This window comes from Chaetodon auriga, chromosome 22 (genome assembly GCF_051107435.1).
Source record: "Chaetodon auriga isolate fChaAug3 chromosome 22, fChaAug3.hap1, whole genome shotgun sequence".
NCBI lineage: Eukaryota > Metazoa > Chordata > Actinopteri > Chaetodontiformes > Chaetodontidae > Chaetodon > Chaetodon auriga.
Window position 1 is genome coordinate 14,443,859 of NC_135095.1, and position 27,601 is coordinate 14,471,459.

The window sequence follows — 27,601 nt, forward strand, 5'->3', positions numbered from 1 at the left end:
CAAAACTAAGTCTAAATAGAGCCTACTCTGAAAAAAGCCAATGAAACATGCAGTTTATACTGCATTACTGCATATACTGCATGTACAAGTATTTAAGTGTATAATGTAAACTCCCACGAATTCCCAGAAGAAATACCAAGGATGTCGACATTGATGGGAATATATTTCTATTAATTAATTAAAGATATTTTTTTAATGAATAAATATTTATTTAGTGGGTTTTTATGTCATAGTATCCCATACATTTTGATGGAGGTTAATATGTTATAGCCATTGTCAAACCCCATCATGTACTGTATATAGAGGTCCATCAATTTAAGTATATATTTGGTGTCAGTCCAGTATTGTATCTTTGGATAGTGCAGGTGTAGAGCCTAATTTTTTAAATTACAAAAATAGAACAAAAACAAAAATAACAGTACAATTATTCACATAACTTATTTATTGTAATCCATGGGTCATAATTACAAAGGTAAATGCATGCGCACATGGCTGAGCATCAATCAGGCCTCAAGTCCAATAAATCCAACAAGCATAATGTGTCATGCAGAATATGGACTGTGTGTAAACCTCTACATTTAGTCACTTATTAAACATAAATAAACTACACAGAAAAAGTGAAATGAACAAATATTAATGTCAAAGGGTCCACACATTCATTTCTCCAACATTACTCTGGTCTATTTTTTTTTTCTTGCCATATATAAGTTTGACACATCCTACAAACATTAAACCTTTGTTTATACATTCCCATGTCCCTTCTTTCAGACCCCAGAAATAAATTATCACCTTCAGCAGGCACTCCCAACAAGAATCAGTACTGTAGGTGTGTCACTGTGCTATATATGTGCTTTGTATTTTTTCATTTTTATTTTTTTACACACTACATGTACTTATCAAAGCTAGAACCACAACACTGCCAACATGCATCTGAGCTGACACAGTCTTTCAAACACAACTGGGTGACAAAGACATGACCTGGCTTTTTTTTTTTTTCTATGGTAGCTAGCTCCACACCTGCACACAGCACACCACACCACAGACCAGCACACCCTCGCCCACACCTCCTCCACCTGTCTCTCCATCCCTCCATCAGCCCACCCTCCATCTTCAGGCCGCTGACCTCAGTAGGTGAGAGAAGAGGATCACTAGTGGCGGCAGATGTCTGCAAAGCTAAAGTGTCTCATTGCACTCAGTCCAATTTTACTTCTCTTGCTCGACAATCTTCGTCTCGTTCATGTACTTGTCAATTAGGTGTAGGGGCACTCCGCGTTGCATGAGTTCGTAGAAGGTGAAGCCTCCTGAGGGACAATAGGAAAAACTCTCTTATGATATTGTTGGGAGGGACAGAGAATGGGGACAGTGGAAAAGAGAGAGGAAGATGAAGGAGAAGAGGAGAAAAGATGATGAAGAAGAGGCTGGTCAAGCAAAGAGAATGCAAAGGAGACGGGCTAGGAGTTCACAACGCTGGATAAGGGGTGAGAGGAGAGAAGAAAGGTGGTCAGAATAGCTCATGTATCAATCCACACTCAGTTTGTAAATCCATGTACATCTGCTCAGGCTTGCAGAACTAGAAGCATAGTTGGTTCCACTGAAATACAATGCAGGTCAACATCCTTGGAAAAATCCAGATTAATGAAGCATACACTGTCTTTAGTCATCCACAATATGCTAACAGTGGTGGAAGATGTACTCAGATCCTCTACTTAAGTAAATGTATCAGCGTCACAGTGCTGATTTACACTGTTACATGTAACAGTAATGCATTCAAATGTTTACCTGAAGTAAAAGTAAAATGTGCTCAAAGTATCGAAAGTTAAAGTATTCATTCTGAAAAATAACATGATTTAGAGTCACACTTTAAAATATATCATATTAATGGATTATTACTTTGTGCATTAACGTGTAGCCGATCACGTCTGGAGCTAATTTAAACCAAATTATAACCTCTTGGGCACTTCACAAATCATCATATGTCATCATAAATTCTAATCTACAGATCTAATCTGACTGCATCTGTCAGATAAATGTTGTGGAGGAAAAATACACAATACAAAAATATGTACAAAATTCCACTGGAATGTACTCAAGTAAAGTACAAGTTCCTCAAAACTGTACTTTAAGGAATAATTTGACATTTTGGAAAATACATGGCAACCTGGTGGCATCAAGAGTGCAGGAAGTTACTGCACCTAGCCAAAAGATAGGCTGATATGTAACCACTCATAAAACCACAAATTGTTGTTTTATAGTTTGTTGAAATATTCCTGTCATAACAGTACTTACAGTGCTTACTTTCCACCACTGTAGGATAAGGGATATGACAGGAACTGTGCTGTCTCCTATTGTGCATACACATCTCATTACTCTCCAAACAGAACATGGAAAATACCCGCTGTTAGTATGCTTTGTTTAGATCCTGGACAATTTTACTTAACAGCAGAAAAAGGATATGTAGACCACATGCCAATGTAGCATAAAACTCAGTCTCAATCTCCACAGGTGCTGCTCTGGATTTCTCTGCAAATGTTAGCAAGTTTGCAAAATATTTTACTTACCTTATCTTTGGCACAAAATACATGAGAGGTAGTCTTTGAATTCATACCATACCAACAACTATGGCAATCAATTAAAATATCCAAAACAGGGTCGTTAAATTCAGCCAAGCAGAACTGGGAAATAATTTGGGCAAATGTTGTCATGCAAACCTTGTGTCATTAATGCTTGATTGCTGAGAAAAGTGAGGTTACAAGCTGGCTGAAAGATGCATAATGAATGACATAAGCTTCATATGCCATAACCATATGAAAGCTTACCTTATATGAGAACATACATTCACAATTCTTGAGTTTGGACTGGGGGAGAGAGAAGAGAAGAGGGGTTAACAAAATGTTTACATGGTGTTATATGTGTGCACCAGGGAAAACTGTTGAGTTATTACTGAACTCTTATATGAGGAGTTAACTGTGTGGCATAAAGAGGACACTGGAATCTGTGGAGAATAGTTGAAGACAACACAAAAACATCACAGCTCTATATGTTATGCCTACTGAGGTGTGACTGCTGACAGACTGTGTGTTGAGGTGGTGTGTTGTGATGATGAACAAGATGACTGGATGGACTGGACTGGATAGAGTTGTGTGAGAACACAGGGGATAAACCTCTACATGTGGTGGTGATGGAGAAGTGTCACCAGATATTATGTGCACTGCACACAAATGATTATTATTATGTCATTATTTGTACTTATTTTGAAAGTTGTGTCCAGGAGTTGGTTGCACCAGCTGTTCATAAGCTCAAACTTTGCCAAGTTTTAACATAGTGGAGACACATTGCTGATGTACTCAGAACTTCAAAAAGTCTTTACACACAACTGTAATAATGAATTTACAAATAGCTGCTGCAACTCAATCATATACTTACCTTTCCACCGCCTATGTGGTCAGCCCATTGGTAGACTGCAACACACAGCTCAAACACCACTGTGCCCGTGTAGAGTTGGTTTCCCAAAGTCACCTTTTGACTAACGGTTTTTATTAAAAATCTGCTTGTTTGTCTTTTTTAGATTAAGAAACAAAGACCCCTAAAAGGGAGGAGATGCTTAAAAATCAGAAGAGATGCAAAATAAAGGAACAAAACTAAGAAGGCTTTGGTAAACCAGATTCAGACACAGACAGGTACCCATGAAGGCACGCAGAGCTCGCCTCCTGGTCCACACTGACCTTTGACCTCCAGCTTGCAGTCCACTTGGGCCTCTCCCAGATCGTTGATGGCCTTGCAGGTGTACATGCCACCATCATAAGGGCTGGGCTTCCTGATCTCCAGAGTACATACTCCCTGGTTGCTAAACATGCGGTAGCGTGGGTCGTCGATAATGGCTATTTTGTTCTTCATCCAGATTACTTTGGCCTGCAGTCAGACAACAGAAGCATCAGCAGCATGATGTTGATCCAGCAGACAAATTTCATAGTTTCAGCTATCATTTCTATCAGTTATGATAACATTATACTCACCATAGTTATTGGATTCTTGTAACTTTGGGTTTGTTGGGTCATAATTTTCTTATGTCTAAACTTCTTTTTCTTTTTCTAGTAAGTTTGACTAATTGGGGGTCTGTCAGAAATGAATGATGAATGATGGAATGATGGCCAAAACTACAAAAATTAGATCCAAGTTTCAATAAGCTGGACCCAGCCTTTAAAAAGTTGATAAAAATTGTCTTTAAAATGTTTTTGGCACATTAGGAACAGAATCAATGCTATAAACATGATGATCAACGTGTATATTTACCTGAGTATAATGCTTAATCTACACATACACTACTTTTACCTGTGGTTCCCCCACCTACCCTTGGGTTGGCACGAACGCTACAGTTGAGAGTAGTATTGTAGCCGGCGATGGCAAAGGTGTTGATCAGTGGCTGTGTGAACTTCGGCGCCTCCTTGAAGTCATGGTCATTGTAATCGTGCGTTTTCATCTGCAAGCCTGTTGGGGGAAGGGTAAAGGAATGGGGTTGTGCATGATACTGGTGCTGAGCGGTATCATGTGGGGAATTCCCTATGTGATGAGGGAAAGACAATATTTCTTGTTTATCATCGGCTGAGTGTACAACACCACCGTTTAAAGGCCTGTCAGTCATAGCCCGACCCCTGCTAGACAAAGTGAGACTGTAAATTCAGGCTCACTTCAGGGTGGAAAACATCACTGACAGTACCTTTCAGATAACAGCTGTGGACGGAATACTGAAACAACAACTTTATTGACATTTTCAACATGTGAAATCGGTGAAATTTGTTCCAAAGTTTTGGCTTTGGAAGCATTTCCCCTCCATCAGAAAGGTGAGGGAACTGGTTTCCTTGACCTCACCCTTCCACACAAATATTCACTCACTAATAGGTCAATGATCGTTACCTTCTTTGACGATGAGGGCACTGTTTTTGGTTTGGGTGGCAGTTTCGCTGAGGCCACACATATTTTCTGCAAAGATCCTGAAGAAGTACTCGTTCCCAACCACCAGCTCTGTGATGGTGATGCAGGTGCGATGGTAGTGCTCAATGCATGTGTACCATTCCTATCAAGCAGATCGAAGCATGTTACTATCGAATACACATCATTTGCAGTTTCAGCTTAGGATGTTTTGTAAAACGGATCTTCTACCATTGTCTTCTTGTCTGCTTTTTGAATGGTGTAGCCTGTTATTGGAGCATTGCCACTGTCTTTTGGAGGAGTCCAGACCAGGGCTACATTTCCTCCCCAAACATCTTCAATTGTCACAGAGTGAGGAGGCCCAGGTAGGTCTGAAATTCAGAGAAAAGCATAATAGTAATCTTGTTTAAGACAGAGTTGCTGCTGACTTTTTAAGACCATTAAGACCTATTATGAGGAAGCTAAATCAATAAAGGGTCCATTCACTCACCTACGATTTGTATGTCAATAACAGCTGTGTCCACGTGGTTTTCAACCTGCACACTCATGTCATACTTTCCAGAGTGGTTGCGATCTGCCTTACGAATGAAGATGATGCTGTCACAGTCTGTGTTGCGGATGCTGACGTGTGTGGGCTCTATGGGCTTGCCATCCTTCAGCCAGGTGACCTTCGGCCTGGGTTTGCCCTGCAGACATCACACAGGGTTTATCATTATGCTCAGAGACGCTGCGAATATTGATCAATTGGGAAATTACTTTACCATAAATGGCACAACAAGGTTGACCGCTTCTCCAACTCTACGAGTGTATGTCTGCTTCAAGTGTCGGGGGACGCGGATCTTGGGTGGTTCTGAGGAGGAGATAGACCAAAACTTAGACTTAAACCAAAAGTTACAGCGGAAAAGTTGTTAAGATTTATTTCTAGAACAGTATCATACAAAAGCAGTTCAGAGAATCTTAACACCAGTTTTCAGAGCTCACCAATAACCTCTTTGACCAGGATAGAGTGCTGAAGGGTCCGTGGAGCGCTGGCTCCAGCAGCATTGATGGCTTTGACTCGAACTAAGATTTTACACCCTGGAGTCAGCCCAGTGATTGTGTACTTAGTCTTCTCTGTCAGCTCCTTGTTGGATACCACCCAATCATTAGCTGTAGAGACAAAGGAGTCCAGTCGAAAAAACAATTTGTTAATACTCACTGAATACTCTGCCGTTTAAATTTAAGTTTCTGTTTCATGTCTGCTTCTGCTCCAAATTCTTTCATGACCAAAGACCTCACCATGTTCATCTCACAATTGTCAAATTTCATCACAATCACAGTCTGTAGGGGCCTTTATAAAACTTGAGGTTGTCTCACATCCTTCAATGCAATACTCCACCAAGTATCCATCCAAACCAGCAGCTCCAATGGTTTCAGGAGGACGCCACTTTACTGTCACTGTGTCGTCGGTGACATCGTCCACAACCAGCATGGTGGGCTCACTGGTCACAGCTAAGTGCAGATAAAGATTTTAGAGATCAGGAGAGCCATAACCATCATTCCTCATTTTGTTTTCCAATAAAGGCTATGAACGAGATCGGAAAACATCTATTTTGGCAAGTCATCAACACGTGAGCAAGGCGCCTCTCTCTCTGGCTGGTATGCTGTCAGTCTCCATGTCAGATCTCATTAGTCCCTGCTCTTGCCTTCTATTCCTGTATTCTGAATCATATTTAACTCCTATTGAACCCTCTGACAGACCTGATCTCCTAAATCTCTAATCCACTGATGATTTGGCAGCCATTATAAAGACATATTTAATATCCCGTAAAGCTCCTGCGTGTTCAGTGGAGGTCACAGTCAGAATGCTTGGGATGGTGGGGTATCGGCAGGAACAGCTGCGTCGCCGGGGTACCAAGGGCAGATCACACATGCACTATCACAGGATCACTCTTTGAAATTTCCTCCAATGGTTCCTGAAATGGTTGTTAGATAAACTAAAGCCTTGGATGATACTTTCCTGGACTGATTAATAGGAGAAGCAGCTCAAAGGCCAGAGTTTAGACTGGTAAGTGGATATTCATGGTGACATTTGGGCTACTCACCAAGGGGAGTAAAGGCTTTGGAGGGTTCACTGGGCTTGGACACACCAATGGCATTGACTGCAAAGATCCGCACTTCGTATGGGACTCCTTCAATCATCTTCTTGGGTTCGAATGATGTTTCTTTGATCAGGTCAAAGTTCAGTCTCATCCATCTGGAGCTCTGTTTCTTCTTTCTCTCGACGAAGTAGCCTTTAGAGGACAGCCATGAAGTCTTTCATTTAACACCAACACAAATGCTTAAGCTGTGGTAATAAGGAAGATGTGACGTTTACCTAATATTGGTGAACCTCCATCATATTTTGGCGGTTCCCATGTCATAGAGCACCAATCACCACCCACTGTTGGCACCAAGGGAGCCTCTGGAGCGTCAGGGATGTCTGCAGACGACACAAGGTCATGTTAAGGATTCAAGAAACAAATTTGCAATTCTCCACATGTTCTTTTTCTTAAGCGTTTTGTGATGACTTACCCACAACCTTGATTTTGACGGATGCTGTGGCCTCACCAGCCTCATTCTGCAAGACTATCTTGTAGTTGCCACTGTCCTCCCGCTCTGTGATGTCAATTGTCAGGCTGGTTTGGTCACCAAATGTTTCAGCTCGGACACGATGGCCCGAGTCAAGAATTACCTAGGACAAACAAGACAGAAAAATAAAACTTGTAAGCCTTGAAAATTAAAAATTATTTAGCCCTTTTTAAAAATGAAAGTACATATTTGTGACCAGTTTTTAAAGATTTCTGTCTTCAGTTGGAACCAGTGGGCTTGGGCCAGAGTGTCAGACACATGATAGGGAAGTTGGGAAATACTTTGATTGTGTTTTTTCATGGGATTTTTTGACAAAAAAATCCACTGAAAGTTTTTAAGATTAAAAACACTGAAGCTCACCCTTTCTCCCTTCATCCACACCACCCTGGGTGCTGGTTCTCCACTGATGGGGATCTCCAAGCGAAGTTTGTTTCCTGCAACAATTGTCACTGTGTTGTCTGGGAAGTTCAAGCTATCCAAGTGCACCCTCGGTGGGTCTGCAGAAATTTAAATGATCAACATTGTAAAAAATATTACATTGAGGTGTTTTTAACATGATGTTAGGATATGAAAATTGACCAGATGAAGTATATGTTGTGTACCAATGATGTGAACTTTGGCAGAGAGGCTCTGTGAATATCCCTCAGGTACAAAAGTGTAATCTCCTGCATCATGAAGGGAGCTGGCCTCAATTTCAAGACGATGGACCCTGGGAAACCAAAATGATGCCAGTCAGCATTTGTGCAAAATTGGCTTTGATTTAACAGATTTCATTAGAGATCACACACTTGTTTCTGTGTATGATGGTGATGTGGTCATTGGGTTGGATCAGCTGTCCATTCCTGTACCAACGACCTGGGACATTGCCTGGGTAAATCTCACAGTGCAGCTTCAGTGGTTGACCCAGCATCACTGTTACATCCTGCAGGTCCTGGTACACCTTCAGTGGCTTCACTAATTAACATTTTGAGAAGTGTATAGAACAGAAGACGTAATTTTTATGACAGATTCTTTTGAAAAGCGTGCAAAGAGAAAGAGATTATGAAAAAGGCTGGGATGGTACATACAGTCAACCTGCACGTGAGCCTCAGATGTGCCACCAGTAGCCATGATGGAGTATGTCCCGGTGTCCTCCCTGGAGGCGTCATCAATCACCAAGAAGTGCTTTGTTCCCTCACACTTAACTCGGTATCTGGAGCGCACTCCTGTCGGAACCTCAACACCGTTCTTCATCCTGGATGAGGAAGAACATGACATGGATAAAATGAGTAGGAAACAACTTACAAGAACTAAACATAGACATGAGTATTTCATTGTTACACCAATAGTGTTATAGTATTAGCTCAATTTTAGCTATTATTAGCACCAAATTAAAAATTTTCCAGAAAATGCATTGGCTTACCATTTGACTTGAGCACCTTCCTCTGACACCTCGCACTCTAGCTCAATCCTCTCATTCACTGTGGTCTTCACAGGCTCAATACCTTTAACTATCTTTATAGGCAACTCTATAAGACAAGAGAAGATGAAGACACTGAACAAGGACACACAACAAGACACACCAACAAATCTGCAGCATATCTGGTTATATACAAGGAATACAAGTGAACAGTTCATTGAGATACCTTTAACAAACAGCTCTGTGGAGCACTTCTCATCTCCTGCAGCTACAGAGTATGCTGCGTCATCATTCATGGAGCAGTTGTTGATGACCATAATCCTTTGTGTGCCCTTATGCTCAAAAATATACCTAAACAGGAAGTCCATTAGTCACATCACGAGTCGAGTATACTAGCCAGAATATTGTGTCCTAAGATAAGCATGGATATTAAGGATATCAAAGACAGTTATCACAAATATTGTTGGCAAAAGAAATCAAAAATCTTCCAATCAAAATATGCATCAGTGTTGAAAAAAATAAAGAACTGCATCATCATTATTATACCCAACATGCATCAAGTGCACTTCACAAACCCAAGGGTCAGGCTCACACCAAACTCTGACACTGAGAAGGGCGAATCGACTGGACGGATGGACTTACTTCCTTTGACTTAAGGTCAGCAGAGGAGCCAGAATGGGGCCGGAGCACAGGGAGTGTGCAGAAAGTGATTATGGCAGACAGAGAGGAACACCATGATATGACAGACAGATAGACAGACAGACAAAGACAAAGAGACATCATGCGTGGAGGGGTACATGTAGTCAGCAATAGTGTCAAAAGAGAGAAAGAGTGTTTTATAGTGAAGTCTTCGGACCAGGGAGCCTCGGAGAAAATGCCACAGGAGACCAAAACCAGAAAACAGCAATAACCTCCCAGATGGCTTTAACTTTGCATGGCTTTGAACAGAAGTTTCCGCTAATGTATATAAAGCTAAGCTAGTCTTTATCTAGCTGACATCACAAGTGTGTAATCCTAATATCGATCTATTGTAGTATTCTATAAACACTTTTAATTCAATGTGCACTGCAGAATATAGATGATGCTAATTAAGAGATTATTAGCCTGATCAGCAAAGAGTGATATGCTATCCTATTATGAGATAAACATTTTCTTCTTATTATTATTATTATTATTATTGTAAGTCAGCCGTAGTGGATTTGAAAATCATGACCCGTACATAATAATAAGATAGTTCTTGTTAAGATTACAATGGTAATCACTTGTTAAAGTTAATGATCTTTAGCAACATTTACTATGTGATTTAGCATCTAATATGAAATTTGTTCTAAAGCCAGACTTAGTTAAAGACCTGTGAAGGAGGTACCACCTTTTTCCTGTGCAGAGGAGGACATATAAAGTTAATGGCATAAAAGACAACATTTAACATCATACAGCGCGTTTACACCCAAATGTAGCTCTGGGGCCTTTTACATAGCCTTGTGAATTCATACTGTTCCTACTATGTGTGCGTTTCCACTGTGTGGAATCTGGTTAGAGCCACATTAGAGTCGAGAGAGCGTTATTTGTTCTCTGGCAATGGTTCACAGTAGAGTGGGATGGACTGGCTGCACATGAGGAAGACTGCTTTGTAAAAGATGATGGTTACACTAGAAATACTGTCTTACTTAGCCACTGTTCTGTGGGGCTATTTGTAAAAATGTAGGTCACATGATATGTTTTTGAGGACAAAGACTGGATGAATCTGTGTGGTGTGAAACATGTGAACCATTGTGTTTTTGAGTCGTGACAAAATGAGAACACAGAATACCAAAGAGAAGGACGAAGTCAAAAATGAAACACATTTTTAAAAAAGTATTTCATTTGTGCCGTGTTGAACGGGAGCGGACACAGAGGACAGACTGAAAAAAGTGTGACATACTTGGGAGTGGGTCTGATTTCCTGCCCATTCTTGTACCACTTCAGCTCAACTGTGGGGTCGGCCAGGTCGACCACCAAGCGGATCTTTCCACCTTTATCCACCTGATATGCTGGTTCCAGTTTCTTTGCAAAAGCTTTGAGAAGGCAAAAGAAATCATTAAAAGTCAATATGGTGCTGATAAGATCAAAACAAGATCGAGATTCCCTTTTGACCACACATGAAGACTGATATTCACTTGGTGAGTATTGCTGCAATGAAACTTTATTAAAGGAGCACATCCAAGATTTACCTTCACTTTTCTTCTCCTCTTTTGGAATCTTCTTCATCCTCCGCAGCAGACCCCTCAGATCTGTGATGCCGTACATAAAGGCAATCTTCTCGTACTGATCTGGTCGTGCGTTCTTCAGGATCTCCCACACATCGACCTCTGGAGTCTCATCCTGCTGTTTCGGCTCCCTAGTGGTGCCGGATATGAAGGAGCGTTGTGAGGGTCATAGTCATAGGCTGGTGTTTGCAACGTGTCCTGAGGAACAACTCATTAACCTCTAGAATAGGAGACTTTTGAGGCATTGGTAGAGAAAGTAAATGCTCTACTATGTGCACTGCTAACTTTGTCTGTTGTCTGTAGCTGGTTAATGCTTTCCTTGGTTCCTGCCCTGCCATTTTTGGTTTACATATCCCATTTCCTTGGAGAGTGTTCCTCAGGACATGTCACACAAAGGGATGGGCATGATGAGCTGTCTGCAACTGTGACGAGGTGGAGGCGCTATTAAGACAAAACACAGAGGTTTTCTCAATTTGCTTAGAAGTTGTGGAGGGTTAATCGTGTGTGTGTGTTCAAGGCAGAAGCATGGTGCAAATGTCAGGGAGACTTATGGTTAGTGAAGTGTGTGTAAAGTAGTGCACGGTTCCTTGACAAGTAGAACAAAAGATCTGAATACATCTTTTTAGATGGAGACGTGGGGAGGTAGTGCGAGGAAGTTATCTATGGAAAGAAGCAAAAGAAATCTATATAGAACATTGAAGACCAATCCTCTAAAGCAATGCTTCTCAGGCTTTGAAGAGGTAAAAATTGTAAAGTATTCAACAAAAGGAGAAAAGAAAGTTGAAGGTCTGAAAATAAACATTGATTTGTGTAGAATAATTTAGTTACAAAACTATACTTTAAGTTCTACTTTTATTAAAAATGTAAGTAATTAAGTATAAAAACACCCATTAAATTAATTTCCTGGCGACTAGCAATCATCCTGAGGTCAGCGACTCGTAATACACCTGTAATACACATGTTTATCTGGAGGAGCAAACCAGAGTACACAGGGGGGACGAACATAACCAAAAAGTGTGATTTTAAGGTCTTCTTCAAGTTGAGTGTGTTACAATATTCTGCCATTTAGCGTTGCCATTGGATCCATAATAGTGCCTAAAATGGCCTATTAGGGTTTCTTGCATGCACTGAAGGATTTAAAGGGAAATACTAAAAGAAAGAAAGAGAAAATTCGGGTTGGGTTCTGTTATTGAAGACTTAAGAGTCAGTGTGGGAGATGAAGCACATAAAAACAGACACAGATCAAAAAAAGAGAGTTTTTTTCCTATCCTGTGATCTTGTGAGCAAACAAAATGTCATTCAGCGCACTGTAATGCTAAATGCCTTGTGTGCTGAAATGCAGCATGCAGGGATTCAGGGGAAACCTGCAACAAAGACTTTTAATGAGGATTTTAACATCTTTCGTATCGCTCTGATGAACTGGCCCATCCCTTTGTTTGTTGTTGGTTTGAGTGATCACTTCAGAGATGCTCCGAGACTGTTAGATGATAAAAGTGTGTCAAAGAGACGTTAGATTTGTGAGATTCGAGTTAATAAAAACGTCGTCCTGGATATGAGTGTATCCATTAGTTTATATGAAGAACATTCAGTCAGCCATTCATAGACATTTTCTCAAATGTCAGAAAGGTTGGAGGTGAATAGCGTAAAATATTACTCCATTCTACGTTTGTATTTCTGGTCTGTTTATTTTCAGGCAATTAAGAAGAAAGCTGAAATAAACATGGTGGTATTTGCCTTGTATTTCTAAATCGAAATAAAATGACAACGTAGCGATAACACTATTTTACAGCATCATTTCTCCATGGCCCGCGAGCACATCATAAATGATTCAAAATGCTGCACTCTGCTTCATAAACGTGGCATTTGACTTCATGGCTTGATGAAGTGCTGTCGCCTGAGTGTTTATGATGCAAGGCCCATTTCCATCATTAATGACTGCTGACAGAGCGGTTAGGAATGCTGCCTTCAAATGAAGTGTTACCGTACTACAATAGGCCAACACTCTTGCTCGTCCAATTCCTAGAGCTACACGTCATGCTGGGGACTCTACAGGATTATAGTACTCACCCGCAGTGAGGCCTAATCGTTTTAAAACCTATGGGATTTTCTCTACTAACCTTTGATTTCTGAATATGTAGGGGAGAAGAAGAGACAAGCCCACAATAAATGTGTAATTTAGCTGGTGAACAGTGTCACTGCCTAGGACTATTTTCACTGTATCATCTGAACTATGCATCATGGTGTTTGTTTTTGGCTACCACAGCAGCTTTGGTATAGCACAGAGGTTTTCAAACTGTGAGGCACGCCACCCAGGGGAGGGTTGAAGGGGGACGCAGAGGGAGGGACTTGAGGTAAAGATACCGCGTGAGGAGAAAGGCAGTTTAGCTACTTCTACTTAGCGCCTGATCGCTGCAAAATCTGCACTCCTTCTCAAAGTCGTAACTCAGTTAAGTCTGCCTACACGGACAGTATACACATGCTTTTAGAGACAATATGACAAACACTTTCTGAGGACATCATTGTTTATCATTGCCAGTAAACATCCAGAAATCTGCTTTGACATAACTGAAAAAAAAAATGCTGTCTGTACATCCATGGCTGCATTGCAAACAAGAACTGCTAATAGCTAATTTGGCATACTTTAAATGGTGCCAATTTAACTTTATCATTTGCACTATCAATATTTTTTTGTCATGTAAGTGGTGTTGGGGAGGCACAGGTTTCTCTTTTTTTCTGAGGGGGTGCCCACAGTGTTCATCTTTGAAAACCCCTGGTATAGCATCATGTATCATCTGTAAATATGTACTTGCCACTCAAACAGTAGCCTATTACAAATTAAATTTACAAAAGATTTGAAAGAAAGGTAAAAGAAGCACATCCATCAAAAAAACAGGGTTTAAAAATACTAAAAAGGACAAAATCCACTCAGGGTCGGGATGTGATTCTCACCTATGTTTAAGGAGACCACTAAAGTCAAGCTCCCCTGCATCTTCTTGTCCTTCACTGCTGTTGTTAACAAGGAGAGATTAATGAAGATGTAATCAGAGCTGAAACAGTTACAGGCACTAGAAAACAATGCTAAAAGAGCAACACAAAGCAAAGGCTCTGACGTCAATCAGTCCATTAGCTCCGAGCTAACACACGATTGGTGCTTACACAAAAACCCTTTTTTTGTCTTTTTCCATGTAAAAGCTTGAAACAAGGTGTTTTGTGTAAGACACGTTAAGAGCGGTCCCAGACAATGTTGCCACAGTGTCTCTGCAATGTTGAGGCAACATTAATGAGCAGCAACATTGCACAACTGGGATGCTTTGCATTGCTTTCCAGACACATTGTTTAAGGGAGATTTAAAATGCAAGAGTTGGCCTTTAACTACACATTGACTCCACTGGTTGATTTGTAATTACCTTTGCAAAAGGTTAATGACATTATTACAACCATCTTGTCACACTTATATGTCATACAGTAATATTACTTGATGGTGAAATGCTCATGGTACTTGTTCTTTTCTTGACTTTTCAGCAGCATTTATTAGTATTAATAAATTCTCAGAGATGGTATTTCCTGAAATGAAAAGCTTGATTTGTTCAGTTGAAGTAAAAAAAGGAAGTACTGTTGCATACTGAATTCATAATAGCTGCTGTTGACTCCTTCACAATATCAACTTGTCCAGTAGTTGCATCACACTTCTTTCATTACCTTCTTTTGAAAGCTGATCGAATATCAATGCTCTGTGAGCCCTGTTCAGCTTCTGCAAGACAGTGACAACACATATGCTAGTCTGTATTTTGTGGACATATTAGCATTGACATAATGCACTTTGATGCTTTAACAGACCTTTAACCTCCAAGTCAAAGGAGCAGCTGTCAAACTTGTCCTTGTAGTTGACTTCGCATCTGTAGTTTCCAGCATAGTTTTCTTTGGCCTTGATGATGTGCATTTCGAAAGTGTGGATCTGCCAGGGAGTGATATATGAGAGTTTTTACAGCTCCATTAGTGCACAATTTAAAGTGGTGGTCATGTAGGTGATGGGATAGATGGGTGTCTTGCTGTACAGTACCTTGGTTAATCGCTCAAAGGTCTCTTTCAGCTGCAAGTGCTTTCCTGTCTTGCTCGCCAGATCCATCCATTTTCCTTTAAACCACTTGATAGTGGGTTTGCGGAGAAGATCTTTGGCCTCCACCTTAGCAACAAAGGTGATGTCTCCACCTTTAGACACAGAAAACAGAGTATGATCAAAGAGAAAAAATGTCCAATTGTCCAATCAATAAATCATTAATGAATTCGGCTGAAAGCTGATTTAATAAAATATAACATTATGGAAGCATTATGCTCTCAAAATGCCTCTTTAGTGTGGCAGTAATTTAGATGCTGTGTTTATTGCCACGCATTTTATACAATGTGCTTATTGGCTTTATTGAGCATAGATAAGAAGATCAATACCACTTGTGTGTTTAACAGTGATAACAGATGAAGCTAGAGCCAGTAGCCAGTTAGCTTAGCTAAGCATAAATCCTGGAAACAGGGGCAATAGCTACCCTGTTTCTCTCGAGAGCAAACAAAACACTCCTACACTTCTATTGATTTGTGAGATTTAGAGGTGCCGGTATGAGTATTTTCTTCTCTTCAGACAGAGCCAGGCTAGCTGCTTCCAGTCTTTATGCTAAGCTAAGCTAACTGGCAGCTGGTTCCAGCTACATATTTATTGCACAGACATGAGAGTGGTCTTCTTCAAGAATTACCTTCAACCCCTTTAGAACAATCACATCATAATTTCCTTGTTTTACCATCTTCAGCTGCTCTTTAACTCCTCTTAGCTGTCACTCACCCACAGGTACAGTGGCACTTTGGGGTCTCTCTATCAGCAGGGTGGACAGTGGTGGGGTGTCAATAGGCTTTTCCAGGTCTTCTGGGGCCTGGCCTTCTCCCAGAGACCACACTGATCAGTTAGGAGAAACACATACATGACAAAGTGCTCTCCATTGCCATTGTGCAAGGAAAAAGTATATAGCAGTACAATTGAGGAATTCATACACCCACCTTTCACTTGATTTGAAAGTCTTACCAGAGGAGAGTTATACAGACAGACAGACAAACACATTTTCTCACTTTCAGTCATCACATACAACTGCAGAATTTAAGCTCTTTGCAACATGGAAAGCGTGAAACAGACAATATGAAACACAGAAAGTGTGTCTAATTTCCAGAAGAGGCCACATTCAAGGGACATTTCCTGCAAAAGATGAAGGATTATGAAAACTCATGGTGTTTGTGAATTCCTCATTCCCCTGATGCTCCAGTCTTCTTTGCAATGGGAGATCTGAATGTGGATGAATCACACTGTTACCATGTGGTTGTTCTCCAGAAGTTGTGAAGGTACTCTGTCTTCACACTTTATGGAAGGTCAGCACTGACAAAATTGCCAATCAAATGCTTTGTCCTCATGCAAATGAAAAAGATTTAATTTTCCATAAACCCCATTATGTCCTACATGCGGCAAGGAGGACAGGAGGAGTTGGGGCTTGCCATATCTTTTTCATGTTGCACATCATAGTCTTGGGACAAATTAACTTGATTTATGCTAAACTGTTGATCAACTGTGATGGCAAACAGGAAACTGGTTGAGCCACATTCTGATTTTCTTGATACCAGTCTGAAATGTGTGTGGAAAGAAAAGAACAAAATTACCATAAGAGTCTTTTTTTGACTACCGCTTTATTACCTGAGTCTTTTCTCCCCATGGCTGGCACAGGGACGCTATCATCTAAACAAAGACAGAGAGAAATTTACAGCATATTGTAAAAAATAGTACTGTAAAGTCCACTGAAGCAAGCACACACACATAAAAAGGAAAAGCAATTACAAATTTGCAAGGAATTCTGAATCAATGGTGTGATTATGCTCTTTTTTTTGCTTTCAAGCTCAATTTTGGATATTGATTTAATGTGAAAAACCTAATTAAGAGTGTTACGATCAGAATTCCAAATGTATTCACATAAATGGCAATTTATGTGTACAGAAAACAAAAAAAAAACAAAAAAAAAACATGGTCATGTAACAACCGAACGTCTAATCACATGAAGAAAAACAATGAGTTAATAGATGTATGGTAATGTGTTAGCAAGGAAATTATGAACACCTTCACTTTCTCCTATTTAAAAGCTAACTTCCAAACACACAGAAATATCTAGAAATAAACATGTCACCAACATGTTTCCTGCAAACATACAGTGGGTAATTTTGATTTAGAGTGGGCTACTGGTTTGGTCAGAGGAACTAAAATGATGGTAGGATTTAACAGAGGGATCTTACTAGGCAGCTCTATTGAGAGTTTCTTGAGTGAATTGGCATCCTCTGTGAAAAAAAGCACAGTTGTCATTGAAATTAATCACGATAAACTCAACTATCTTAGATAGTTTGATGAATATTGTGTCTTCACCAATGTGGGTTTGACTAGCTGCTGGATGGATTCAACTGAAAAGCTAATGGGATGCAGCCATGTGCTCATATTTTTCATTTGGAAGGTGACCTATATTCTCAAACTTGAAGTGTTTTTTCTTGCAAAGCTGAAATAAGTTTACTTACAATATGGCAAAAATTCACTTAAGTGTGGCTTATTGCAAGTACTCAAGTGCAGAGGCAGTAATGCACCAATTCTGGTCTTACAAGACAGAAGATAAAGATAATGAGTCAAAGATAATGACTTACACTTGGTTTGGCAAATGCAGATCTGGTTAACTTCTGCACTGTACAACAACTTTATTCAGCTTTTTTAATGGGAAGCATCCAGGATAACTGCATATAGCTATAACTGAAATTAAAACATAACCAAGATAATTCAGAATACTTATTTGGTGACTTACCAATAGTAGAGGAGCAGTTTGTGCGTTCAGTACAGTGGTGGCACAGTAGTTAGCCTAGCTTAGCATGAAGACTAAATGGAGTGGGAAAGCTAAAGTAGCTCCGTCCGAGGTGCCTTTTCCCAACTCGAAATCATCTTATTTAAATAAAATTTAAAAGAATTGTGGTTTAACTAGCAGTTACCTCACATACTGGAGATATTTTTTGAAAGTAGTAGCACTTTACCAATCTAAACAAAACCTAGCTAACTGTTGGGTGACTAGCTTGGTGGATAACAAGATAAAAAACAATGATAAGACAGTTTTCCAGTTAGTGGAAGGCTTATTTTCTTTTCATTCAGACACACACTAGCTTAATCCTCTGCTTCTGTGTCCAGTCTTTAAGCTATAGGCTAAAAACATAGGCTACATCACAGAGCTAGCTAGTTTTGGATGGACAAAGATGAAATTGGTATTGATATTAAGACAGCAAGTAAGTGAATTTCACATAATTTCTGAGTATTTTACAATAAACGTAAATCAACGTAAAAGGGAATGCCTGTGCTCAGAAATGTTGAAATCACAACATTAGTTATTTGTTAGCATCACCTGTTCTCTCACAACAGCTACGAATCAGAGCGCAGTTCAATGATACACGGTAAAATTCTAGCATGCCTATAATTAATACCTGCCAAATGGATTTAATATTCATTAATGTCCAACTGAACATAGAACCAATATATTCAAAAGTTGAAATCCAGCAGCATTCCCTTCTAGTCGATAGACAAGTTTTTAAACAACATATTGACCAATATTGCGCATGTGTATTAATATGTATATACACATTAAGCAACCATGTATTTATTTTGTATGTATAATATATACATGTGAAATATAATTTTCACATCCATACCTTCATTAGTAGGTTAAATAAGGGTTGATGTGGTTGGTTTTTTCAGGTAAAAATCACACATTAACTACATGTATGTCAGTGCATAGACATACATCAGAATATTTAGAGGTTGAAAATCCATACGTAGAAATATAAAGGCTTCCGTTTCAACAGTGGAGTAGATTTGGGCCAATGCCTTTTGTTACTGAAGACTAAAACACTGAACCCACGAAGCTGAGATGCACATTATACACCAGAAAAAAAAAATATTGGATGAAATAGCTTTATTTTGCTATTCTCAGATCCGTATATAATGCCACAATATAACTAACAACTTGCCATACAAATATACTGGTACTTTAGCGCTCCATCATAGATGCTCCATCTTCAAAAGGTGAAGTGAAGAGGAATAAATTAGGAAGTACAAAGGGTTGTCACGGGTACCAACCTGCTTGGGGAGTTGGGGATTTGGTACTGGCTGCAGCATCATCATCATCTGCAATAAAGGTGTCATTGACAAATAGACCCACCTATCAAAAAGCTCCAAGTCCATCAGTTGCAGGCCAAAAAGACACAAGACTCGCACGCCAAGATGGCCGTCGGTCACATGCGAAATAAGACTTGAATGAATGGAAGATAACATGCAGCTCTTGGACAGGAAGAAAGAGATCAAAATCTCAACCGATGATTTGGTTTGTGTCCTATAAAACCCTAACTATTGTATGTCTGAGGGATGAAAGAGTGTGGGATCATGAAGGTTTTGTGCTCATTGCCACAAGCTTCTCAAGCTGCTGAAACAAAAGCACAAGCTCTCTAGCACTGCAGCGTGCATACACACACAGGTGTACCATCAAAAATCAACCTTTAAGCAGCACCTGCACAGAAATGCTCATGACCAAGCCGAACGAAAGCTTGAAAACCAGTGTAACCTCAGGGAATCTCACCTTTTCACTTAAACTGGATCTTCTCTCTGCCTCCACACAATAAAGATCTATTCATTCCAACTCAAATGAAGATAGTACAGGAACAAAACTGATAGAAGGAAACCACCCGGCCACCTTGTCAGCACATAGCATATGTGTCTTTGTTTCTGTTGCCTTGTTCTGCTGACGTATTTATGTTTCTGGATTGTGGGATAAAGAATTGAGTTTGATGACTCACCTTGCACACAAATTGCATCACCTTCAGTTTGCCATTTCGGGATTTAAAGTACTTCATCTATTAGTCCTTATTTATCAGTTAGTTCTTATTTTTGTAATTCAGACACTGCACCGAGTAGTACTACACTGCTGCACCATAAATTCCTGAGGTGGAAGTACCAGTTTTACTTCTTTAAAATCTGCATGCAATTCAAGCAATATAGGAATTAGAGCGCCATTTTAAAAGCAAAAAATAAATCGATGCATGGCTCCAATCAATGAGAGTGAAGTCCATAGCATTCTTGCATTCTTAGCAGAGAAGTAGAGGTAATCTATTTGCTTTAACTGATTGGAAATCTAGGTTTTAGACAATAAGATTAAAAAGGGCTGTTTTGCCATGCTGCTGAGCTGCTGTAGTGCAAACGGAAATGACAAGTAAGACTTTCAGGGCTTGTTTCAGTAGCATTTTAAGTGGAAGAGATAGAGGGGTGAACATGCATTTTGAGAGAGAAATGGGGATTGATTTATGTTCAAGAGGTATACTTACCAGGTGGTGGGGGAGAGCAAGAGCCCTCTTCCTTTACAGTAGAGTTACTGGACTCTGCTTGCTCTTTTACCCCATTCCCACCAGTTTGTGGTTGGTTTGAGACATTCTCAGCAGGGCTTGGCTCCTGAGCCACCACAGCCTGTAATGGCTCAGGCTCTGTGGCCTCTGGTTTCTTCCCATCAGTCTCTACTGGCTCTTTCCCCTCTGTTACCGTCTCTGTACAGCAGACAAAGCGCTAGGCTGGAGCAGCAAGCATCAAGCACCACGGGCAGCCTTGCAAGACAATGCTTGCTCAAACAAGGTGGGTATAAATAGCTAATGACCAGATAGCCACAATCCTAATAGGTCATATTTGATTAAGGATGGTCATTTCAAATAAATCAACTAAATAATCAATAAATTATGTCATATACATATTATTAAAGCAAAAATGTGGTAAGCCATGGTGTCTCGTGTTTTGATCATGCACACCATCTATCTGATCATTGCATATCTATACTGTAAAATGATCAAGAAAGCAGGGATTTACTAATTCACACTATATCTAAATAATCTGATTACTTGTACCATTAAATTTAGTCAGGTGGCCTTTGACTAGAGTCATCAGAGTTAGTAAAACCCAGCTTTCCCAATCCCACTGTACCTGCTGTATGATGACTCAATACATCATACAGGTACACAAATACAAAGACAGCCACAGCAGAGTTAGTGACAGCACCAAGCGTCAAGGCAAATGCAGGCAGAGAAGAGCAGGCATGTGGACATGTGCACAATAAGTGAGGAGGTGGTCTTACAGCTAACCTGATTAACTTTTTGTGTGAACACATGGTGTGTTGAGTAATCATACCTACGCAAGAAAAGTGCAGTTTCAGGCCTCTCAGAGTGAATTAAGTGAAAGAAAAATCGTGATGGCACACACCAAACGAACACGTGATGTGAGTGTGATGTGCACAGGAAGGAAACATTCTGGGGCAAATGAAGGGGGCATCAGGGTTACCCACCTGGGGGTGGAGAAACCTCCAGGGAAATCTCAGGTAAAGGCGGGGCACCATTACTGTCTGGAGCAACACTTTCTGAGCATGTGACAAATATAGTGGTGGATGGAACAGCTGCTTTTTATAAGCACAAAGCTTCAGCATTTGCAATGCCTCTCTCAGTCTCTCACTCAAACATACACACCAAAACAAACACACAAACAGACATAAAACACACAAACGTGTACTAACTCACATACCTTCACCTACCCACCTGCCTGCATGGAGACATTCACACTTAAATCATGTTTTCAAATCATTCTCACATATGATACAACACGAAACACACATAAAAACCATATTGTGAGACTTGTTTTCCTTGTTATAAATGTACAAAATGTGCTGTTAAAGTCAAAATTAGAATTATTATTATATTATATTTATTATTGTGTTATAAACTCTATGGGATTAAGGCGTGCTTGTATTGGGAACGAGGGGAACTCCACTGAAAATGGCGTTACTGGATCATGAAATGCAAGTTACCACTACACGTGTTCTTACATATGTCATGAACAGTGTTGGGCAGTAATGTAAAGATGGGGTGGCAGGGTGGCAGGGCACAATGCTCGCACATACATGAATGTCAATTTACATTCTAAAACTATGGCCACAGGTAAGCCTACATTCAGAATTCACCTGGTTTTTGACAGTGTTCAAACCCCACAAAGTACATTTTTCAGGTTACTTGCCCAACACTGGTTATGACACTAGAAATCATGAGCTAGTGCACCGCTTTTCTAAGCTACCGCTAAGTTCTAATTCTTAAATAATTCTGAATAAATAATTAATCTGACAAATCAAAAGTCTTCCCAGGAACATTTTTAGTTAGACCCTAAAAAGCTGAGCTCTCTCTACAGCCATGTTGGAGCCTCAAGATGCTGCAGCTTCAAGGTCAAACCACAGCGCCGGCAAAAAGCCAATTGCATGCCAGCACCTTGCTCATATGGGGTGTCCAGGGCGTCAGCTGAATCAACAGAGAGGGATCAGCTGGCTGGCAAGAGGAATGTCAGAGATGCTGACAGCTTGGTCGTCGCCAAAGATCACTCTGGAGCACAGCAGCACATCCATACTGCCGACTATTGGCTCCACATTTACACTCCTATGGTGCTGTGTTTGCACATTCACGCTGACTTCATCACGTTACATGTGTAGACAAGCACAGTTTTGCCATGTGTCTGTACACCTTGGTGCAAACAAGGGCTGGTGTTTGATGTGTACACTTTGAGAGAGCTATTCTCTTACCAAAGGCCACAAGTGGGTTTCCTGTTCCCTCACTTTGTTCTACTTTCACTTGTGCAGCTACGTTTGTTTCGAAGCAAAATATCGATGATTGTATGTCTGTTTTGTGCACACATTGTGCAGCTATAATCTGCTAGACTAAGAGGTGACAGGGGAGATTAGATGTCTGTCGCCGTCCACTCACCTTCTGGGTGGCCATTTGGTGTCTCATCTAAAGAAAGAAAAACAGAACAACACTGTCAAATATAATAATGATACCTCTTGCAACATGTCTTTAACGCAATCAGCATACAATACCCAAAAATGTCTTTCCATTTGTGCACACTGACCAATATCCATTCACCACTAAGCCATATCATCTTCGTGTGGGATGACTGGCTCCTCATGCTTTGACCTTATGTTGTCTTAACTGATTACGATGAAGGCCCCCATAACACACCATTTGTTTGCCCTCTGTCTCGTCTAGACTTACGAAACTAATGGGCAGGGGGTGCATGTTTAGATATGACATTCAAAACCTGTAACAGGACTCAATGCAGGGCCTTGACGGATCAAAGCATCTATACTACCCTTTGCACGCAATGACAGGGTTAAAAATTAGTGGGTTAGTGGAGCATAGAGCTATGAGAGGTTGTCTCGTACTCATGGGAGTTTCAGACTGGTCATGAAACATCTGGAGGAGCCTGTTCTTTTATTGTCCTTCCTCAGATTGGTTGAAATTCTCACAAAAGTACATGAGGCAGGGGGATCTATAGTTGGGGGGGTGTAGCTTCAAACCCTACACACCTCCTCCAAATTGCAACCACACCTTGAGTCTACAATGGCTACACAAATACCATGCGGGAATGGCAAGAACTTTGGTGTTGTTATGTTGGATTGCATGTTACACAATACAGCCTGTGGTTCAGGGCTGCATCCTTTTCTTGTGCTGGCATTGAAAGTATTCAGTTTATTTAGCCATGGGGCTTAGTGGTGACTATTTCCATTGGTATTGCTGTTAAGTATAAATCCAATCAAATTTCAGAGGACTGAAGCAATGAAATAATGATGGAGTAACTGGTAAAAATCTCTCTGAATGTGCTACAGTTTGAATCCTTGAGACTGAATTTGATGACTATTTGATTGAATCAAAGCAAATCATTCAATGGCAAGAGCTTTTCACATACAAGCCGTGGGTACAGGGATTAGTGATACATATTTGATGTGACCACAGTTGACAGCTCTGTTTCATCATGTGTTCAGACCTGACAGGTTCCAAACACCACTCCATGAGGAACGCCACAGAAAGAAACAACAAAGAGTGCTTCAGAAATTCCAGTGTACCTGTGTTTTTCTATGTTTCTTTGCTGATTCCCATGGAAAGGTCAGTGCCTGTCGCCTCTTTATACTTTCTTTCTTTCTTTTTTATTTTATAAAAGATAGAAACACGGGAACAGGAGGGATAGCATATCAATACACAGATAATCAATTCGGAGTAGTAGCCTCAAAATATTAATATATATAAAAGAGAAAAAGATCCTGCATGAGTGTCAATTTAAGGCGTAAGGTGTAAGTCATGATTTCCATGGAGTGTAGATGGTTAATGGTGTCAATGAAAAGATCCGTATTTGGGAAACCCAGTATATGGGTTGGACTCTAAGAGCCTGATGTGTTGTTGAAGTCCTTTACATAACACAACCAATTTTCTGACACTTGAAGCTCTTCCTTTAGCATCTTTAGCTTAAGAAAAACCTTTGTTCTCTTCTTAGCGAGTCTCAGTTTCTCCATGCCAGCTGTGTGCAGTCAGTCTATGAATACTGTAACCCTCATGCCATGTATTCACTATGCACCATTTTTAAAGGCCATTTTCTCCCATTGCTTCGTGGCCTCTGATATCCCCACATTTGTAATGATTCCCTGTGAACATTCCTTGTCAAAATTAGCCGCACTGCCATCTCACTACAAAACAATGTGCTGCTGGCCACAGGGCTGCAATCCTGCAGGGTCACATCATGCACCCGAGAACTGCGGCTCTGTCTCATCACCATTGAGATAATGAGAGTGGAGAAAGGTTTTGTTTTACCTCTGAGGACTCCCAGTGCAGCTGACAGCCCTGCAGGTATTTTCAGCTGTTGCCCCTACTGGCGTGCAGACAGAAGGGCTCATAGAGGTACCGAGGTGAGCCAAACTACTGGCAGCTTAATTTTTCCTAATATAGACCTTTATTGCTTTAATAAAGATGAGCCCACATTAATGACACACTTGTTGTGGTTCTTTATTTAACTATGGCTCCTTGTTTTTGGTAATTATGGTAAGACAAGGACTTTTATGAGGAACCTTTATGAGACTTTAAGCGTCTGGTGAGAGATGAAAGCTGAACTTGTGCGGCAATTAGCTGATGACAGGCCTCCCCCCCATATCTTACCAAGGTCTGATTTATGAGGTGGTATTCTGTGACACAGTGTAACAGTGTCAGAGGACAGCGTCCAGGGAGAGTGAGGGGTCTTATTGACAGTAAACATCATGAGGTGAAGACATGGGCTTGTCCAAAGCTGAAACCCCAAACTGAGCAGCAGCGAGGACAGCACTGTAAGGCCTCTGGGCACAGGGTCAGATGGTTGATGTCAAGGTGTCTGAGTGTTCCATCCTGAATCAAGGGTGGCAGGGTGATGTCTGTTTTGGTGTATGGCACAAGAGAGGAGGAGGGGTTGGGTGGCTGTGAAGGGAGATGGCAGGGAACAAGGGATGGGGATTAAAAGTGCGCTCATTCTGAACTATTCCAGGGACAAGAATCCCAGTCCCAAGAGATCTGTGGGCGACTCAGCCAGTCCGTCATCTCTGGTTCAGACTTTTTAAAGGCTTGAGAGTGGGGTGTCTAAAACAACAGCACTGCCCTCCTCCTCTTCAGCTGTTCAGACTCATTTAAAGAACAATACTTTTCTACCCTCATTTATCTGCTGCTCTGTACTACACAGCTATTTATGGGTGGTGTTGGTAGCAGACTGGAATCTGTTGCCCCTATTTCCCCACGGCTCTGTCTCTGAGGGGATCAGGGATGTTTATGGCAGTGGATGAACACTGTGAGGGCAACTGTACACAGTACAAAGGTATATAATGATAAAGGCCACGCTGAGTATCGCACTATCGTACCTAAGTTTCCTCTTGCTGTTGCAAACTTCTGGTACCACTCCACCACGAAGGACCCAACAAGAGACTGGGATAAAATTTGGATGTGATAAATGTGATTTTGGAGTTTGCAGCTGACTGTTTAAACATTTCCCCAGATGCATCAATGCTAGAAAAAGAGCTCTTGAAAATGCAAAAAAATCCAAAAGGCATTGGACATTTAATCTATTCAAGACCTTTGGGTAAAGAAAACAAATTTATATGCTGGGACTAACAAAGGAAGAAACCTCAGTAAGTCCTACAGGGCAGGGATCCCTCTTCTGGGACAGACAGACATGAAATAGATGTCCCGTGTACTGGCAATTATGTGCAAATCATGCCAGTTGTGTCAGCACCAGCCACAGACAGATCAGTGAACCCCTGGAGGATAACGGGTTTATTAAAAACGTGTATGCGCTCTCATCAGGACGGCTTCCAAGATCCAAACAAAATGTTCCATTTCCTCTACATGGGCATGTCTGGGTCGACAGCAGACCCCTAAAGAGCTGAGCTAATGGGGAGGGTGGTAGTAATACCATATCGTAATGACAGACAAGGGCGGATTAAGAGGGAATGTTGATGGACAGATGAGTGATGTTACGGTGTGGAGACAGCCGACATGAGGGCAGGAGAGGGATGGGTTAAGACATTTGTGTTGAATATGGAGTTGAATTATGTGCAGGGTGCTGGTCTGAAGGTGTCCTGCTCAGCTCCCATCAATCAAAAGTAAGACAAACACAATAAGGTTATTATTTATCCTCATACAGCCCAACCCAGATTGCTACATCCCTCACAGGTCTTTACTTGTGTCTGCCGCGGCACTCAACAACATTCTTCCACTGGGCTTCATCATTGTTTCTTTCTCTCGCGGGATCACTCAGAACAATCCAGTATGTTAAACCCCCGGCAACAATAGTATCTGTTCATAAACCTCAAATCTTCTCTTGCCCCCGGGATGGTAGAAACACGCATGCATCAGTAATACAATACCAATGTCAAAGTCACTTTGAGGATTCCTATGAACAAGCTGGCAGACGAGCCATAAAGTGATGGAGCTCCCTGCACCAAGTATCAACTGACTCCGCTCCTCTCAATCAAAGACAACAGACAGGCACAAATGGAATAAGACCAGAATTGGTCTGACCATGCCAGAATTAAAGAAGCAATCATAAAAAACATCATAATTTAGAGTCAAAGTTAAGCATTTTTGTTCTCAAATTAATCAAAACTTGCAGTGCAGCAGGCTTATTTCTGAGCTTTTGTGTGACTGTTACATGCTTTGATGTTACTGATCCCATCCTCACAGTCAACACTCCTACCTTTCTTTGTGGGCTCTGGCATCTTGAGCCTTGTCCCAAGAAAAGAGCGTCAAGGAGTCAAAAGGTGCAGGTAGGTAGGTAGCTGCCTTCAGAGTAATGAGTCTCTACAGGAGGTTAGGTAAGGCGTGGCAGCCCTCTCGTCCAGGAGGGAGAGAGATGATGATAGGACAGTAGAAGAACAAAAACCTCTGGGACCCCTCGGACCAGAGTGATGGGAGACGAGGAGGGCACAGGGATACAGTTTGGAAGTCTCAGTGAGGGAGGAGA

General features: G+C 40.9%; 1 protein-coding gene across 1 annotated transcript; it reads right to left on the reverse strand.

Annotated features, from left to right (window-relative positions):
- Window positions 1-463: 463 nt before the first annotated feature.
- Window positions 464-27,601, reverse strand: mybpc1 (myosin binding protein C1). The gene is made up of 32 exons (XM_076722730.1): window positions 27,335-27,601; window positions 23,056-23,082; window positions 21,600-21,671; window positions 19,361-19,408; window positions 17,494-17,535; window positions 16,904-16,945; window positions 16,010-16,120; window positions 15,242-15,390; window positions 15,019-15,136; window positions 14,881-14,932; window positions 14,131-14,187; window positions 11,146-11,312; window positions 10,857-10,989; window positions 9,578-9,586; window positions 9,162-9,286; window positions 8,939-9,044; window positions 8,604-8,770; window positions 8,325-8,490; window positions 8,139-8,245; window positions 7,897-8,033; window positions 7,480-7,639; window positions 7,283-7,387; window positions 7,011-7,199; window positions 6,283-6,417; window positions 5,908-6,075; window positions 5,688-5,776; window positions 5,417-5,612; window positions 5,158-5,297; window positions 4,912-5,071; window positions 4,349-4,485; window positions 3,723-3,909; window positions 464-1,301 (listed from the first exon to the last, which is right to left on the reverse strand). Exons 1-32 carry the CDS (start codon window positions 27,354-27,356, stop codon window positions 1,204-1,206), a joined length of 3,621 nt encoding a protein of 1,206 aa, XP_076578845.1. The 5' UTR covers window positions 27,357-27,601; the 3' UTR covers window positions 464-1,203.

Coding starts and splice junctions, on each gene's coding strand:
- mybpc1 (XM_076722730.1), bottom strand. CDS start 27,356: ATGCCAGAGCCCACAAAGAAAG. Junction 19,409..21,599: donor GGAGGTTTCTCCACCCCCAG/GTGGGTAACCCT, acceptor CCTTTATTGCAG/ATGATGATGATGCTGCAGCC. Junction 14,933..15,018: donor CTTTGACTTGGAGGTTAAAG/GTCTGTTAAAGC, acceptor ACTGTCTTGCAG/AAGCTGAACAGGGCTCACAG.